This window comes from Durio zibethinus, chromosome 1 (genome assembly GCF_047325235.1).
Source record: "Durio zibethinus cultivar Kanyao isolate XHJ-2024 chromosome 1, ASM4732523v1, whole genome shotgun sequence".
NCBI lineage: Eukaryota > Viridiplantae > Streptophyta > Magnoliopsida > Malvales > Malvaceae > Durio > Durio zibethinus.
In genome coordinates this window covers 4199125-4218427 of record NC_143162.1, presented here as the reverse complement: position 1 = coordinate 4218427, position 19303 = coordinate 4199125, and the positions used below count along the sequence as shown (strand labels likewise).

The 19303-nt window shown below is 31.4% G+C and overlaps 1 protein-coding gene and 1 long non-coding RNA gene across 4 annotated transcripts; both read left to right on the top strand.

The window, feature by feature from the left end:
* The first annotated feature begins 1026 nt into the window (after positions 1–1026).
* On the top strand, positions 1027–10611 carry LOC111311758 (serine/threonine-protein kinase CTR1-like). Of its 3 annotated transcripts, none has more exons than XM_022911433.2 (16): positions 1027–1866; positions 2886–3187; positions 3278–3422; positions 3605–3708; positions 4242–4309; positions 5431–5850; positions 5975–6015; positions 6713–6781; positions 6893–6993; positions 7143–7227; positions 7343–7441; positions 8152–8220; positions 8326–8457; positions 9461–9555; positions 9654–9857; positions 10217–10611. In XM_022911433.2, the coding sequence occupies exons 1-15, from the start codon at positions 1258–1260 to the stop codon at positions 9760–9762; spliced, it is 2448 nt and encodes an 815-aa protein (XP_022767168.2). In that variant the 5' UTR covers positions 1027–1257; the 3' UTR covers positions 9763–9857; positions 10217–10611. The 3 variants fall into 3 exon arrangements, with proteins under 3 accessions (XP_022767168.2, XP_022767167.2, XP_022767170.2); XM_022911432.2 differs by having other exon boundaries at positions 4101–4309; XM_022911435.2 differs by lacking the exons at positions 2886–3187; positions 3278–3422 and having other exon boundaries at positions 4101–4309.
* Positions 10612–11927: 1316 nt separating this feature from the next.
* LOC149520288 (uncharacterized) lies at positions 11928–15477 on the top strand. Its single transcript, XR_016341585.1, has 2 exons — positions 11928–13934; positions 15143–15477. It is a non-coding gene; the product is annotated as an uncharacterized LOC149520288 (long non-coding RNA).
* The last annotated feature ends 3826 nt before the right edge of the window (positions 15478–19303 follow it).

The window sequence follows — 19303 nt, the reverse complement described above, 5'->3', positions numbered from 1 at the left end:
AAACTTTATTTGGAGACCTACCATAGGCTTAGGTTATAACTTTCAAGTATTATAAAGTTTGGTTTAATTATAGTGACTATGAATTTCAAGCTGCAACTATTAGAAATTAGTGAAATATTTGCACTGTTTCCCTAGGGACGAATTTCTGATAGAAGCTTACCATCTCTTGAAACAATATGAGAAATGAAAGGGGAAACATAAGAAAATTTTAAAACAAGAAAAGGTAAGAGGCTTCATTCATCCGAGCAACCAAAACAAGGAAAAGCACATATGATCTCAAAGCATTTAGAACAAAAGGGTAGCCCTTTATGATATGGGAAGGACCAATAATTTTGAATGAATTATAATGCTCCAAGTAATTTAAGGGAAAAAAAGGTTTATAAATCACTTATAACAATTTCGTGTCAATCATTCAAACTAGATACTACTATAAATCTCAAAATTATATTTTAATTAAATTTTATAAAGAAAATATAATTTAAAGATAAATAAATTTATAAATATTGATATTTGAATGATATTTTTAAAAAATAATCATATATAAATGTAAAATTTGAGTTCATATTTTAATTAACTTTAATCATTGTCTATAATATATTTATTACTAGAATTATATTTTAATTCTTAAACCGAAAAAATCAAATTTATTTTCCATGAAGTAATGTTTATCTCGTCCAGGTTCATGCACAAGGTTAGTTCTTGCATTATTTTTTAGTATTTATTTATCTTAACTAAACGAGAAAACTAAAATTTAAAGAAAGTCCACCCGGGGAAGACACGGGCGCGTGAGTTTACGTGTTGGTTCATTTATCCATGTTTTTTTGACAAAGAGGAATGTAGCAGTACTGCAGTGGGCAGGAGCCACTAGCTCTGAGGCAGCCAAAGAAACCCAAAGGGGTAAATCTTTATATTTGGCGAAAGAAAAAAATGAAAAAGAAAAATAAATCATCCAATCAGCGTTTGAACCAGAAATCTGGCTTTTCGAAATTACCCCAAAAAAACCAAAGAAAAAATAGAAGAAACTTCGAGACAACTACGATTCGCCATCGAATAAAAGTGGGATTGATTTCTGTTTCTTTCACTCTCCGACAATGGAAGTCTAGAAGGAGAGAAAAAAAAAGGAACTTGGTAAAAAAAGGTTTACGAAAAAGAAAAAAAATTATTGAGAAAAAAGGCTAAAAGCTTGGAAATCTTCAATAATGGTGGTTCCTAGGGTTTCTAGGGTTTTGTGATCCGTGATTGCTCTACAGATTATCAATGGAAATGTCCGGTCGAAGATCCAGCTACTCTCTCCTTAGCCAGTATCCAGACGACCAGTACTCCGTGTCCATATCTGGTGCTCTGCTGCCGTCCCTTTCAAGCGAATCCACGAGTAATAAAAATAGCAAGGTGAAATCCGAGAGAGGTTTAATTGATTGGGATCAGAATCAGAGTCAGAACCAAAGTCACAACCAGCAACAAGCGGGTCGAATCGGCGGCGGCGGAGGAGGGAATACATATGCTTCGTCAGTCGGGCTTCAACGGCAATCGAGCGGGAGTAGCTTCGGTGAGAGCTCGTTATCGGGAGATTATCATGTGCCGACACTTTCTTCGACGGCGGCAAACGAGATTGATTCGTTCGTGTACGGTCACGATGAGAGCTTTAGGCATGGGGATTTGAGAACGAAATTTGGGGGTTCGTCGACGGGTAAAAGCTGGGCGCAGCAAACGGAGGAGAGTTATCAGTTGCAGTTGGCGTTGGCTTTGAGACTTTCTTCGGAAGCTACCTGTGCTGATGATCCGAATTTTCTGGATCCAGTTCCGGATGATTCTGCAATTCTGACGACTAGCTCAAGCTCTGCTGAGACAGTTTCCCATCGGTTCTGGGTAAGTTTTCTTGTGGATTTATTTGTTTTTTGTTTGTTCATTACACTATGAGCTTGTTTAAATGAACCTAATGTTCAGTAAGGCTAGGGATTGAAGAAATATGCATAGGTGAATACAATAGTTGTGATAGTGAATGGATTTCATTTTTAGATGATTTTAAAGATTGTCAGGAGATTAACCGGATGTTGTGCATGAATTCTTACCTTGTGTTGTGAACCCTGAATGATGCATAGGATAGGATGTGAAAAGTTGGTTGGTGCTAAAAGTAGTTGTCCATTGGTTCAGGATTAGATCTATTTGAACTTTGGGAGAGAGGATGATTAATTGACATTTTTGAAAATCTGTTATCTAAATTAAAAAAGCAGTATAAGGAGGTGGAAGTAGTTCCCTTTTTCTGTGATTAAATGTCATAGTACCAATGCTAGGGCTGCCACCATGGTCATTGAATTATTACTTCTCTGGTTAACCATGAGCAGATGGATATGATATGAATGGTGTGCGTCCATGCATAAAGAACCAAACTAGCCTTTACAAAAATCATTTACAAGTTAAAATATGAGTGAAATCATCGCTTACTGTTATTTTTTTCTTCTTTGTGGTTTAATTTTATGATTAAGATGGGGATTCTTTTGATCTATCAGATGGTCGAAAATGTTTATTTAGATAGCAGATTTCAGTTATGTTATTTAGAGAAATATTATGTTCAAAATGTTGAAGAGAGAAAAGTGCTGTATTAGATGGACTTTGGTAGCGGTGTCTGCTCTGGAATGGGTGCACATGGAAAGGCAAATGCAAATTGTATATTGTTAATGATGATTTTTATTATTCTGATATTTGATGAGTGTATTTATATTCTCTACCTATGATATGTTATGTCATTGTGAATAAAATGGGAGTATATCAGTTGTCCAGCATCTGTAATACACATTCACAGACTAGGAAGTTAGTTAAGTTTCTGGATTTGGCTGATAAAATCTGGAAATTCAATTATCCTGTGTTTTCAATGTTATGTGCATCAGGTGAATGGCTGCTTGTCATACTTCGACAAAGTTCCTGATGGGTTTTATTTAATTCATGGAGTGAATCCATATGTCTGGGCTGTGTGCACTGATCTGCATGAACATGGTCGAATTCCATCAATTGATTCTCTAAGATCTGTTGATCCTCCTGTGGATTCACCTCTAGAAGTGATATTGGTTGATCGAAGAAGTGATCCCAGCTTAAAAGAACTGCAAAATAGAGTCCACAACATTTCTTGCAACTGCATAACCACAGAAGAAGTTGTCGATCAGGTAGCAAAGCTTGTCTGCAGTCGCATGGGGTGAGTTATCTACACCATTGACGCACAAATTTTCAACATTTATGCATTTTCTTGCACCTTAGTGATGAATTGTTTTATTGCTGCGCCAAGGGGTTCATCTACTACAAGAGAGGATGACTTTGTTTCCTTTTGGAGGGAGTGCAGTGATGATTTAAAAGATTGCTTAGGTTCAGTTGTGGTTCCTATAGGGAGCCTATCCGTTGGCCTCTGCAGACATCGAGCTTTACTATTCAAAGTAATCTAAGATTTTTTTGGTGTTTTCATTTCAGCTGAGATCTTATGAAGTATTTTTTGCTGTAATTATAGTTTACATTTTATGCCTTCTCTACATCTTAGTCAAGTAAGTTTCCTGTTATAAAATGTGTTTTCCTTTGAAGGTGCAAGGATTTATTCACAGTTCAAATATAATTTATGCAGGTGCTAGCTGACACTATTGATCTACCATGTCGAATTGCAAAGGGCTGCAAATATTGTAAAAGAGATGATGCTTCCTCCTGCCTTGTTCGGTTTGGGCTTGACAGGTATTTTATATCAACACCACTGTATTTTGGTTGGTGTTAATTATTTTGCTTAACTTTGTTTCTGATTTATTATCTTTTTCCTTTAAATTCTGAAGTTGTCATTCTTTTAGTGCAATTTTGTGTTTGAAAGGCAATATTTTGCTGACAAAATTAATCCTGCAATTTTTAATTTGGTTGTTGTTTGTCATGCGGAAACTAAACAAATTCTTTGAAACGAAAAGTGCCTAACTCTACCTGCTACTTCACTTTCATGGTGGCAGTGCATTTGCTTATTGTGGTTCTTTCTTCCCATTTGGTCTATGATTTATGAAAAAGTTAACGTGTAAGTTATCTCAATGAAATATTTGCTATATGCAAGAAAAATCTCATGAAGCCAGTCTTTGTGATTTCAGGGAGTATCTTGTTGATTTAATTGGGAACCCAGGTCACTTATGTGAGCCTGATTCCTTGCTCAATGGTCCATCTTCCATCTCAATTTCTTCCCCATTGCGTTTTCCACATCTCAAACCCGCTGTACCTGCCATTGATTTCAGGTCATTGGCCAAACAGTATTTTTCGGACTGTGAATCAATTAATCTTGTATTTGATGATGCTCCAGCAGGTAAAATTTCAGTTGCTATCTATATAAAGAGCTTTAATGAATGGCCTGTTTTTTTCTTTGAGATTTTAGGCTTTTGTCTTTCTCTTGACTTGAATTATGTAGTTTCTTTGATCATCTGCTTGGGAATGCTGAAAGGCTTTTCATATTTGAAGTGCCTTCACTGGTATGCTTTTGGTCTAAGATTGAATACAGTGTTTCAAGTTTTTATAAAAATTTTCTGCATCTTCACTGATGAAAGCAATGGATAGTTATTTCTCTGCCAGTGTAGCTGTGCTCTAACTTTAACAGTTTCTTAAGACTCGTCTACTGAAGCTTTTGGCATGGGCTCTTGGAAAAAATTTCATCCTGGAGTCAAATCAAGGCATTGTCTTAAATATTGCTTTGAGTTACAAGGGAAAACCAGAAAAGTAACTCTGTCAGTTTATATGTGGACAGGCATTAATAAATAAAAGCTGGTGTTTTATATTGTCAATTGCTTCTTGTTATTTTTACTTTTATAACACTGCTGAGGCTGTCATTTGTATATCCGCAATACATTTAAAATTTTGTTTATGAACACCATGCTGCATTTTATGAAGTAAGATAATCTTTATACAAGGAATGTTTGTGACTTAAAATATGATGCTTTTTCTAGTGATTTAGTCGTAACTAGGGGTGTAATAGATCGAGTTCGAGTTGATACAATACTAAGCTCGAGTTCGAGCTCGATTTCAAATTCGATGCTCGAAATTCAGCTTGAACTCAATCTTGTTTTACTTTTTTAGCTCGAGTTTGACTCGAGATAGAAATCGAGCTATTCGAACTTACTCAATTAGGCTCGATTAACATGTAAAAATAAGCTCAATTCTTATATTTGATAAAAGCTCAATTATTTGTATTCGAGCTTAAACTCGAGTTCAAGTTTTTTTATCAATTAAAATAATTAAAATATATTAAAATATAAAAGCTTGGTTAGGCTCGCGAGTTACTCGAGCTAAGTATAAGAATGCTCGAACTCGGGTCGATCGATAAGTCGAGCTATTCGAGCTCGACTCGAAATAACTATATTAAATTTACATGGTTCACCTTGTGATTCTCTATTCATCTGGCGTGCAAGTAAGCTATAGTTATTTGCCATTCAGGTACTACTACAAATGAAGAAAATCCTGGATTCTCTCTTTATCCCAAGAAACTCGATAAGATTGGCCCAGACAGAAATGCCCTTGTGCAGATCTCAAGTAAAATAGATGGTAGCTCACAGTTGCCCCTACGTCCTAACGTTGCTGGGCCAACTTCTCATGATGGAGATTCCCAATATTCTCGGTCTAAAATACACTCAAAGAACATTATTAAAGATTCTTTAAAGCGTATCTCTCCAATAAGGCATAGAGATGTTGCAGTTCTAGGCTTCTCTGATCCAATTGTGGATGCTATTAAGGATTCAAGGTTCTTTGAGGGCAGTCAACTTGTTTCTAGCAAACCAAGTAGGGAACTTGCCCTTGAAGTTGATGATTTGGACATTCCATGGAGTGATCTTGTTTTAAGAGAGAGAATTGGCTCTGGTATTTTTCTGGTCCTTTTCTGGAGAACATTTATTTTTACAGTATAGAGACCATATTCCTTGCTCACAATTCATGCAGGTATGGTTATAATAGCGTACTTAGGTTTATACCTTGTTCTTTTCAGGTTCTTTTGGAATTGTCCATCGTGCTGAATGGAATGGCTGTGTAAGAATCCTTTTGATTATTTTCTTATTGTCATAAGGAAAAAGTCAAATGTTATGGAAGTTTTATTTTTTATATCTGTTGTGCCATACTGTTCATTGCTAACATCTGCTCAATATTTTTCTTGCATGTTGTAGCATCTGACCTTTTTATTCTATAAACCTTTCTAAACGAGCATTCAATCTATTTGTTCACATGCTTTTTCTCTGTAAAAGGTTTGTGATATGTTAAATCTGGCAATGCATCTGGATTCATATGCAGTCATAGTTCATTATATAGTCGAAGTACAAGATATATGTTATGTCAATTTCAAAGTTGCTTAGCAAAGGATATTCAATTATGCGAACTATGAATACAAATAAATTCATATTTTCAATTGTCTATGTTTGTAGACATCTTTCAGTCACCTGTTTGCTACTGTTTATTAGAAGAGTGAACTTTTTGTTCTTTATTCTTTTTTTTTTTTTGAGTTTGATTTGGTTCATCCTCAGTGATATCTTTACTTTCAAAGTATTCAGTGCTTTTGAATTGGAGTTCCTCAGTAAATAAGTTTTCTTGATGTATTTCATTTTAAACTAATTTAAAATTGACTTGAGTTACATGAGATTTTGATAGGAACAAACCAGATGGTGATCAAATTTTGGACGTGTTGTTGTTGATAATTCCTCTTCATCCAAATAAACATTATTTTTAATTACAGGATGTTGCTGTGAAAATCCTCGTGGAACAAGACTTGCATGCTGAACGCATCAAAGAATTTTTGAGGGAGGTATGAGTGGGCTGACATTTTGAGCGGACTTTGTTCCTGAGCTTCAGGAAACATTAATTTTACACTCATGTTCTTTGTATGATGTGTAGTTTCACCTCAATTTTTTGTTAGGTTGCAATAATGAAACGTCTACGGCATCCAAACATTGTTCTTTTTATGGGAGCGGTTACTCAGCCCCCAAATTTGTCAATAGTGACAGAGTACTTATCAAGGTTTATTACTGTTTTTATCTTTTTCTATTTTTGGAAATACCCCTTTGTTTGCACTCCTCCATTCGAAAAATGCAAAAAAGGGAATAGTTCTTGTCTACTCATTTTAGAGTTTTGAATTGTTAAGTGGACTAAAACCTTGACTCTTGCAGAGGTAGCTTGTATGGGCTTTTGCATAAGCCTGGTGTGAAAGAGATGTTGGATGAGAGGCGTCGATTGAGTATGGCCTACGATGTGGTGGGTATTCAAGGGGTTTACTTTCTTTTTGCTTTTATTTGACAACTTCTTATGGTATCATCTTTATATTTTGTACATTGTTTTGGTCTAAATTACCATCTCTTTTTATGTACAGGCAAAGGGAATGAATTATCTTCATAGACGCAATCCTCCTATTGTTCATAGAGATTTAAAATCTCCAAATCTTTTAGTTGATAGAAAATATACTGTGAAGGTGAGACCCTGAATGTCTGTGCTGTGCCTCAAAGAGTATAATGTTTTCACCTAATGATCCTGTGATAGTAAGGACTAATATTTGCCATTTCCATTTACTTATTTTTGTGATGGAGCAAATGCTAAGTGATTGACTTCTTAATTTTAAATTGATAATGGAATCTTGATAGTTCTCAAACCTTATTATGTTGTTACATATGTTAAACGTAGCCATGGGTTTACAGTTGGTAATAGTTCTTAACTAGTTTTTTGTGATCATAGCTGGCATTGTCTATAGTTGGAGCCAGCCTCATTTATCATAATTTGCGGCTCTGTTTGTAATTTTTATCCAATGTCTTCTTAATTTTCTAAAAAGTTTTGTAAATTTTGAGCCTCTGTGAGTTGATATTTGCATGCTTCAGAAATTTGTTGAGTTAAGAAGAGGGAACTGCTATCTTACTATCTCTTGAACTCTGACGAAGGAAAAGTAATTGTGTTATACCATTTCATGGACTCCTGTTTGGTGTTACATTCTTTATGGTGATTTTAACACAGCTATGATGTTGTGGTTTTACTATGTGCCATGCAGACACAGTTTCTGTTTTATGGCTTGCAAGTTTATTTGCTCTGTTGTTACTTATAGAGAATAGTGAAGTAGTTTCAAAGTCCTTTGTACTTTTGTTTAACTACTTCATATAAATCTTCCTCACATTGCCTGTTCTGTACGTTCAGGTTTGTGATTTTGGGCTTTCTCGTTTGAAGGCAAACACATTTCTTTCATCCAAGTCAGCAGCTGGAACTGTAAGTTACACTAATTCTTAACAATTTCCTTGGTACTTTTATTTGAGTTACCATATGTCACTGTTTATGCTGCACAATACTAATAAACATATATTTTTATATTAGCCTGAGTGGATGGCTCCAGAAGTCCTTCGTGATGAGCCATCAAATGAGAAGTCTGACGTATACAGTTTTGGTGTAATTTTGTGGGAGCTTGCAACGTTGCAACAACCATGGGGCAACTTAAATCCAGCACAGGTTTGTTAAGATATTATAGATCTTGGCCCCACAAATATATCATTTTGCTGATAGTTTAGCTTTTATGATTTTAAAAAGTAGCATCTTGAAATCATTGTTAAAAAGAAATTTTCGATTTTCATTATAGACAATACTCTGTTGGTTCCAAGTTGGTTGGAATAATAATAAGATGGCAAGTGAAATTTTTTAGAGAAGAACAAACCAATTTTATAAGCATCTCAAATAGTGGTGTACAACCTTAGCTATAGATCACATGCTTGAATGTCATTTGAAGGATGAACTCTCTGGATATCTTTGTACTGAATGCAGACATCCAATATTGAGATAAAGCGCAAAATGGTCCATATAACATAATGTTTGTAAATGAGGACCTCAAGCTTTGTGTTTTTGAAAACGTTGTGAAGCTCATTGCAAATAGGCACATGCTCTTTAAAATTTTAGCAGCTTGCAATTAAATAGCAATATATTGCACCTTATGGACTAACATACCTCTCAACATTAGCTATTGATATATCAGTACTTTTTGTACATTTAATAATTAATACCTTTGAAACTGAAGTTTTTCGTGTTGGCCCGTTAAGAAACATCATGGGAAGAAAATGAGCGTAGCTGAGATGAGGATTTTTGGATGTGTGATAAGACTAGAAGAGACAAAATCTGAAATGAAAAGATTCAAAGAAAATTACGGGTAGTCCAAATTGAGGAAAAATAGGAGAGAGGGCTGTTTGAGATGGTTTGACATGTGAAACATAGATCTATCTGTGCACCAGTTAGGAGAAATGAACTTCTAGATTTAGGAGAAACCAAAACTTCTAGAGGTAGACCATGAAATACATGGATGCCTTGTATGGGATATAAGGATTAGTTTGTTGTTGTTGTTCCTAATGTAAAACTGAGGTTTTTCACTACTCAAACTATTTTGTAGATTTTAATAATTTTCCTGCAAGGATATGTTCTGCAGCTAAATTTCTGACAAGCATGCCCCATGTAAACTGCCTTGTAGGTCGTAGCAGCTGTTGGCTTCAAGGGCAAAAGGCTTGATATTCCACATGATCTGAATCCTCAAGTGGCTGCCATAATTGAGGAGTGCTGGGCCAAGTAAGTCTAAAATTCTTTTCTGATATGGATCTTATTAAGCAAACTTTCCTGTTTAAGCTGTCCATGTTTCTTCATTGTCATTGTTGACTATAATGCAGTGAGCCTTGGAAGCGTCCTTCATTTTCCAATATCATGGAACGGTTAAAACCATTGAGTCAACTTTCCATCCCTCAACCGGGGCGTCCTGATCTGCCATTAGTCACCTGAATGGTTCGAACTCCTGCAAAGTCTTCATGCACATAATACAGCATTCTTTTTGACATTATATGCCTGGCAAGATGCATGCTGTTAAATAATCTAAGGTACACACCCTTTTGAACGCTTCAGCTTCAAATTACCAACATGGTATACTGTCCGCTTGGGGATTCCTTTTGATAGTGTGATCCTTGTGGGACCTTTGAGATTATTTTTTTTTGTCTCTTTGAAGATTTGTGCAATCAGTGAAGCATGAGGCTTGAGGGTGTATGATGTTTTGACTGAATGAAACTTTCATGTCTCTCCTTGTCATGTTTATGGTGCTCATCAGTCTGAGCCTAGATGCATCCACACACACACAGTTCTGCTGTTGCATATGAATTTTCTCTTTCATTATTTTTGAGAATCATCATTTTAACTGCATTGTTTGGTATACTGATAATTGTATTCATTTGATTCTTTGCAGAATTAGTGTTGTACATGTCTGTTCTTATAGCCAATTGGGACTTCTGAAATTTAACATGGACTTAAGGGTGTGGAAAAGAAAAAAAGGATTGCCAAATATCATTGTTTCCATAAGTAAATTTTCACATGCAATTACGGGAAAAGTTGTATCATATTGTCTCTCATCGTTTTATATGTAAAGATTGTAACCGAAATTAGTTGAATGAGAAGCAGCTCATCGGCATTCTAACAAAGAGATAAGCCTTACAACGGGGTTAATGGTGCCCCCCATTGAAATCCTAAAACTTTTTGAGAGAATTATGAAACTACCAAAAGTTTTTATGCTTTTTTAGTTTTGTCCTCCATTGGAATTTGATGTTGTTAATTATATAATTAGTATTGAATTTTTAATTTTAATTAGACATTTCATTTGTGATAATTTAAATATATAAAATTTCATGTAACTTTTCAAGAATAATTTACCTCTCCTCCATAAGGGACTAGCAACTGTTTTTGGTGCTTTTCATTTGATTTTGTTTCGAATGTGACAAGCGAACTTTTGCCAGTCCTTTCCCTTATTCAAAGCTGCAATTGTAGTAATCAAGTGCTCTCGTGAATGGATGTTTAACTCCCTTCAAACAAACTGATAGAATATTGATCGGGCGTAGAATTTTAGATTTTGAGAAAAAAAAAAAGATTTTTGAAAAAGTGGGATATACGATTTATTTTATTTTATTTTTAAGACATGTTGCGTTTAAATTTACTTATTTGATTTAGAAAATTTTATTACTTATTTGATTTAGAAAATTTTATGTATATTAATTATTGAATAATTATTATAATTTTTTTGATATAAGTGATGGTAATTTTTCATTAGCTTTTATTAATAATAAATATCGAAATGATAAATGATGTCTTCAGCAATATAAGAAGATAAATTTTTTATTTGAATATTATTTTTATTTATAAAATATCATAAAATGAGGCATTTGACATTTTTTTTAAGTAACAGAAATTGATAGAGAAAATTGCTATAGAAAAAAATCAATTAATGTATTGGTCACCTTTTTTATATCATGAAAAAATAATAAATGTTCATTTCATTTATTTATAAAATAATCATTAAAAGCGTTTTTATATAGAAAATGCTTTATATAATTTTTTTATAAATGAATTAAAAGAATATTTAAAGTTTTTTTTATTAGAAAATATCTTAAATAATTATTTTTATGTGATTATTTAAGGTGTTTTTCAACCTGAAACATCTTAAATAATTTTCTTAAAAAAATAAAATATGATTATTTAAAGCATTTTTTTGTTGGAAAATGTCTTAAATAATTTTGGATTATTTTTTATATGAGAATTATTTAAAGCATTTTTTTCCCAAAAGCGCCTTAAATAATCATTTCTAAACGTCTTAAATAATCATGAGCTATTTTTTATATGGAGATTATTTAAGTCGTTTTTCAACCAAAAATATTTTAAATAATTTTATTCTAATTTTTTTATTGAAGATTATTTAAGGTGTTTTTCGTTAAAAAATGCTTTAAAAAATCTTGTTATATTAAAAATTATTTAAGGTGTTTTCCAACTAACAACTCTTTAAATAATCTTATGATATTTTTGAAAGGAGATTATTTATGGCATTTTTGTTGGAAAAATGCCTTAAATAATCTTGTTATATATTTTTTTAAATGAAATTATTTAAGACGTTTTTCATTGAGAAACGTCTTAAATAATCCATTTATAAAAATATAAAAAAATTATTTAAGGTGTTTTCATATACAAACATCTTAAATAATCCTTTTACTAAAATATAAATTGATCATTTAAGGCGTTTCTATAAGCAAACCCCTTAAATGATCATTTTTAAAGGTATATTCCCCATTCTTGAATCTTGAAAAATCAAATGGCTAATACAGTGAATGATAAAAAGCTACATTGCGTGAAAACCTTTAAACCATCAATCCATTTAGTTTAACTTTTGGTTTTTTCATCTCTTTCGTCGTCTTTGACCGTCAACCACTCAATGTGATCACACCTCTTTTTTACTAGTGTGTGCATATTTTATTCTTTTTTGTAGTATTTATATTCGATATAAGTATTTTTTTCTTTCCTTACTATATATATATATATATATTTGTGTGTTTATGCATATTCCACCTCTTTTTCATTTTATGTATTTTTTGCATTTACTGTATATAGTAACTATAGTGGATATTGGTTGTTTTTACTATATGATATTTAAAGAGATAGTTTGATGTATTTAGTATAATTATGATCAAAATCACAAGTATTATGGAATCCGAAAAACATATGTCTTCTGCTATTGAACATGAAGAAGACACCTGTAGTGAAAAAAAAAAAGCAAGGAGATGTGGTAAACAAATTAAAGCGAGTGACACGAAAATTTATGTCGACTTTAATCAAAGTCAGGAACTTGTGTCGGATAGAGCTACCAAGTTGGCTAGTCACATTGAAGCGAATGTCTATACTAATATTTTTATTACGTATCATAATTGGCGACGAGTTTTTGATGATTAAAAAGATTGTATATAGGAATTGGTTGTGGTATGTTTATTAAGCAATATCTAAAAATTTGTTTCTAGTTGGAAATTTAATTAAAATAATATGTTCATACTAATTGTTTTAAATTTATTAAGAACGGTTTGATGTCCCAACTGAGTATAAAAAATTTATGTTGCAATCGACTGAGAGCATTCAAAGAATTTAACAGCAAATTGATAATCTAATATATTTTATCGTTCGTTAATAATAGTGATTTTTTGGCTGATTCTCCATCGTCATATGCAAATGTTATAAGTTATTAAGAGTAGAGTATTTTGTTCGAGATCATCTATCAGAATAATTCTTGATATACATACCCGTTATGTTCATTATTTATAATATTTTGTGTAATATATTCGATATCTTAATATGTGATTTACCTTTTTTTTTCAAAAATTAAAAAATAATAAAAGAACATTTAAACCAAACAAGTATATCACCATTGGACATCGAGAAAGGGTACAAATGTCAAGCATGATCTTATAAGTATTTACACGCTTGTTTTGTACTCATATATGAATATTTATGAACATTCGGTTAATAGATTTTGATTTTTATATCGCTTTAATTTATCATGAATCATCTAGCTCTGGAATTGAACTTCTTAGATGAGATGTGTAAAAAAATGACATATGTAGAATGATGGATCATTTTATAGATGAAGCAATTAAGGACATGGTTAAAAAGATTGTATCTATAACCGATCAATTTATCATGTATGACTCACTTTGTGCTTGTATAGATGACTATTTATTGTATAATTTTGTTATTACGTGCCATCTTATTATGTTTTATAATGAATTTGCTATTAAATTTAAATCCGATGAACTGTTAATCGATTATGATAAAGATCATTTGTTTTTGGCATTATGATCAAAACAAAGACATGGTTGAGTTTGTAGAGTTGGTAGATCTGTGTTACTATCAAAGTTCTTCAATAATCAACCCAAACTCCTATAATGAAAAATGCAAATAATGAAACAATCATTCAGCAACAACAACAAATACTTGATGAACAAGAGTAATGCTTGAATGATCAACAACAACGACTCGTAGCTTTAAAGACAATGTTGACAATAATGCAGCCTAATATACCTAGAGGGTAGTCTGTTACCAACATTCAACAAGGATAAGCTTTCACGAATCAAGTCTGGCAGTAAACCCAAACTCTGGTAGTAATCATTATTTTTCATTTTGTTTATTCACTTAATATTTATTTGTATTTGTTATTTATATTGACTTGGTTTTATTGTTTATATTTCATTATATATTGTAGTAGGATATTAAGACTTAGAGGATGACCCCTACTGAGGTTGTCATTTATGCGTTATTTAATTATGCACTCGATCATTTATCCAAAAGAAACATCATTACCATTGGGTCTGGGGATAGGTTATTTGATCATCCATCTATTTCTTACATGGGGGGCTTGAGATTAAGGCATTTTGTTCCCTAGATGAAATATCAGCTTTTGATATTATTGTCATATGAGGTTAGCTTGTCAATTAATTTGAATATTCAAAGTCAATATCTATTATTCTATATTATGATGTATTATTAACTGGTATTGTTGATTATTATCGTGCAACTTCTTAAATAGAGAGATTAAGACGAGACAAATGACCCATATATTCAAATTCGATGACTCAAATATGATTAGTCAAGAGAGTGACACTATCGTTATTCATGGTTGTTATTTTGTAAAGGCACCAAAATGTGATTAGCATTATAAGGTCAAAATTTTTTGGTGCCTTTTATTGTTACGTAAGTTTTACTCGTACAACTAAAATTCCAACCTTTATGGCATCTAAGATGATGCCTAATATTTGTATATTATGTCTATTATTTTGTAAGCATCATTGGTAGCATATTGTGTAATTGATACCAATTTCTGGATGCCATACTTATTTAATTTCGCTCAACCAATGGTGATGTTTAACCCCGATATTAATAATTTAATAAAAAGATATTACATGTTATTAATCAGAGATAATTAGATTATATTGTGTTTCTTCATAATTACTTGTATTTTTGCATTTATTATTATTTTTTGGTACAATTTAGGGGAATGGTTGCAGTTGATAAGAAAACAAAGATAAATTAGGTATCATTATCGACAAGTATGAAATATATTCTTTTATGCTGAGTTTGTTTAGATAAATAAACCCATTAAAATTTATTTTTCAGGTACCTCGTCAACCAGAAATTATTGAATGTGGATATTATGTCATTCATTTTATGAGGAAGATAGTTCTATAGGATTTTATGAGGACACCATTCAAAATTAATATTGATTCCATACAATAGTAATATCTTTCAATAAAAAGAGCTAAACTTTGTGTTTGTTTAATAACATTGACTTTTGATTTTTTGTTTACAGTGGGAGAATAAAGAAAGCTTTACAAAAGATGAACTTGATGTAGTCTACAAAGAGTGGTCTGATTATGTATTATTATTCGCTACACTTTGAGGTTGGAGAAAGTTGATTGGCTATAAATATATGCATTATATCGGTTCGGGTTTTTTTGTAAAGGCATGTTGGTTGGATTTTTTTAATTTTTGATTGGGGTATCATTATTTCATTATAGGTATGTATTTATTTTATATCAATCGCATTATATGAAAACACATACAACGATAAGCACCAATTTGTAAAAAGTATTTTTAAACGCTAACTTTATCAGTTATAAATCCAAATTGTGGTGTAATATCAAAGTATTATGATGTTTTTAATTTACATACAATAATGAAATTCATAATATCAAAAATTTGTATTTGATTCACACAAGTATGATATCCATTATAAATAAACTCATGTTTAACATGCGACATAATTTGCATATTTACAACATTCCCCTTATTGCTTTAATTAAATAAATAGGTTTACAAAATTATACAATGAATTTGTATATAAAATGTAGTGCGATCGACATGTGTCTAGGAAGAGGAAAGTCAAACGATGGTTGATATGCGTTACATTCATTTAACTATTTTTTAATGTAATTACTTTTAAATACAGTTGGCATCATAAAGAAAAACTCAACTTTGTGATTTTCTTTCAACATATACTCACCAGTAGCGAGTGTATCATCAGGTGTAAATTTGTCAAGTTGCATTATTTCATTGAAAAGTAATTTTTTTCTATCTGTATTTTACTTCTGTCTACAAGCAAGTTGAAATGCCATCCATCACATTCACAACCCTATCATACGAAGCACTAATATTACCAATCTGATGCACCAAATCAATGATTGATCCATCCTTGCTCCTAGAACGCTTTTTGCCTAACAACATTGTCCTAGTGTTACTCGAAGAAGCATAACCAATTTCTTCATCATCGTCTCATCTTTTTGTATTTCTTTTAGCACTAATATTAAACTCAAGAGAGAAGTAAGCATCGTTATTAGCATTCAATGATTTAACTACTCGACTGCTGTTTCGGTTCATTGATTGGTTACTCTATTAGATTTAATATCTCTTTAAAATTATCAAAAAATAAAAAATATTTTTCCTTAACCATTTAGTAAATGAATGTGACTTGTATAAGTTAAAGCAAATATGAATTAAATAAAACTCATAGAAAAATATGTAAAAAAGATAGATAAACCATAATATTATCTTTAAAAACTTATCCAAACCCACTCATCAAATATTTATTTCTTAGCTGTGATACATTTTTTTTTATCATTCTACTTAAATCCATTAAAATTTTTCATATCATAAATTACGTGATATTGTACCTTAAGTAACTTAACCTTGGATTCGATGTAGAAGGTTGCTTTAAGTTGTGAAGTAGGAATGAGTTGCTCTAGCATTCGTTCAATATAACTTAGATATCCGACGTGAAATGTCTCATTATTCGCTCTTCATCTATGATCTTCAGCTAAAGAATGTAGGTATTGAACCATATGAAAATCTTTTTTTCGAGTCTATGAATGGTTACCAATGCCTGAATTGTCTTATCTTATTCTGGATACGCCTCGAATGGATTATGATAGATTGGCACGTGAGGAAAACATGTTCAATTCTTAATCACATGGTACTCCATAATGAAGCAATATCAATATAGTAAATAAAAAACAATCAAGGGAATAAAATAAACAAATATACATGGAAATAAAGCAAATAATTGTGTACTCCAAATTATAATATTCATTGGATACTCAAAAACCATTGTAAATATATTGTAAACATATATTCAACATTGATATAAAGCAAATTTTACACTTAACCATATGGTACATACAATAAAAATCATTGGATAAATAAATAATAAAATATAAAATATATCTATAATGTTATTATCCCCATGATTGCAATCAATGGGTGAACATCTCATTAGCCAGATTATTTTTAAACTGAATCTAAGAATCAGATAGCTCAACATGCATAATCAAATCTTAATGTTCAAATTCATTTGGTTGAGAAATACTTCCTTTAGCAATATCCCCTTCAATAGGGTAAAAAACCATCTCAGACTTAATAAAATTATAAAAAAGGCAACAAGCAGAAATGATTCTACACTATGTCTTAATTGAATAAAATGACTTCTCCATTAAAATTGCCCATCTAGCTTTCAATATGCCAAAACATCTCTTGATACAATTTCTTACTTAAGAGTATTTCATATTGAAATATTCCTGTAAGGTCATCAGTTGGAGTCCTGCCCTCCAATCACTAAGATGGTATCGTTAACCTTTATAAAGTGTCAAGAATCCTTTCCCATTTGTGTATCTGGCATTAAACAAATAGTAATTATCTATTACAACGTTTAACAACATTAATAAAATGAAAATAAGGTGTTTTGTTATTAACATTATATGAACATAATAAAAATAATATATTGTGGGATCCTCAACCTATTCCTGCATGTTATAGCATCCTTTAACATTCTGTCATCTGCTGTAAAACTTTTTTTATCCTGATAGAACATATGAATTGCATATCTGGGGTGCAAACATTGAGAGCATTGGTAACAATTTCATTTTTTCTAGTCCTGTATCTAGGCCTGTCAACTGTATCTACGCTGACTTTAATATATGTTTCATCTAAGGCACCCAAATCACCCACGAACCATTTTCGTCTATTATTTGTTGAATTTTTTGATATGAGTTTGGGTTTTTTAAACAACACATATGTAATCTTAAAACAAAATTTAACACATAATGAAATTGTCTATTAATCATCTTTCCAGATCTGGCTAATTAATGCTTTATAACTTTATTTTTTGTATGATGGGTAATGATGTGGATGAAGTTAATTACTAGTTCTTCTATTGACATATGTTTAGATGACTGTAAACCCCCATTTGTTTTAAGCAAATAATATAATTTTGTAAAAGCTCTCTTGTCCATTCTAGTATTATCTATTTACTATATATCGTTATCAAAGACTATTACGTTTAAGTTTAACTCTCTAATACGTAGCATATCATAAGATATTTCACCATAAGATAGTTTACGTCATTTTCTTACATTAATATTTAATAAAGTTATAGCAACAAAATATAATACATACAATAAAGTCTCAATTCGGTTCGAATGCATCATAAGCAATGTAACCAATTGCATCTTCCTTCTTAGTGATAAGTTAGCCATAACTATTTAGAAGACAGAATATCATTAAAGTTGAAAACATAATGAAAAGCAAATATTGGCATATGGTAGATGAAATCTATCAAATATCATCAAATAAAATATAAATCACAAACAAAACATTGAAAGATTGGAAAAAGCTAAAACAAATTAACCACAAAACAAGGCATTTATATCATAAACATATATTCAGATCTAAACAACATCTAAAAAAATAAAAAATAAGTTCATTGGAAGGCAACATCAATTATACACTATCAATCAAAAAGTATACACACCATTTCAGGTAAAAAACAAATATAAACTTAATAAGATGAAGATGAAATGACGGATGAGGAAGCTAAAACTTTTTCAAAGATAAAAGTAAATGCTATGAGCTGAAATCTGTTGAAATATAAATCAGAAACGTATTTGTTATTAAAACATGATGAAGATATCAAATAAGACGTTTCATATATGCAAATGACATATTTGATATATAAATTATAGGCTCTTCAGCTTCATGATTAGATACTAGAATATGTATATTGTCAAAACATGGTCATCGAGAGGAAAAAAAATTTTAATATGAGTTAAGGAGGTTGTAGGAAGAAATGCCTCAATTGACCTTAATCATTTATTTATAGGTGTATCTAAAAAAGATCAGGTTATAATACTTTGATCTATGAAAATAAAAAGATTTATTTTAAATTATCAATTAAGGCGTTTCAATTAAAAAAATGCTTTAAATAATTGAGGCAAGGATTATTTGAGGTATTTAAAGAAGAAAATGTCATATTTGATGATCATTGAAGGCGTTTCTAAGGAGAAAATGCTTTAAATGATCATCATTTATGACATTTCTTCAACCCAAACGCATTAAATGATAAGTTATTTAAGGTATTTTTTCATGTCAAATGCCATTAATTATAATAAAAAAAATTTTTTAGTAGCAAAAATATACAACT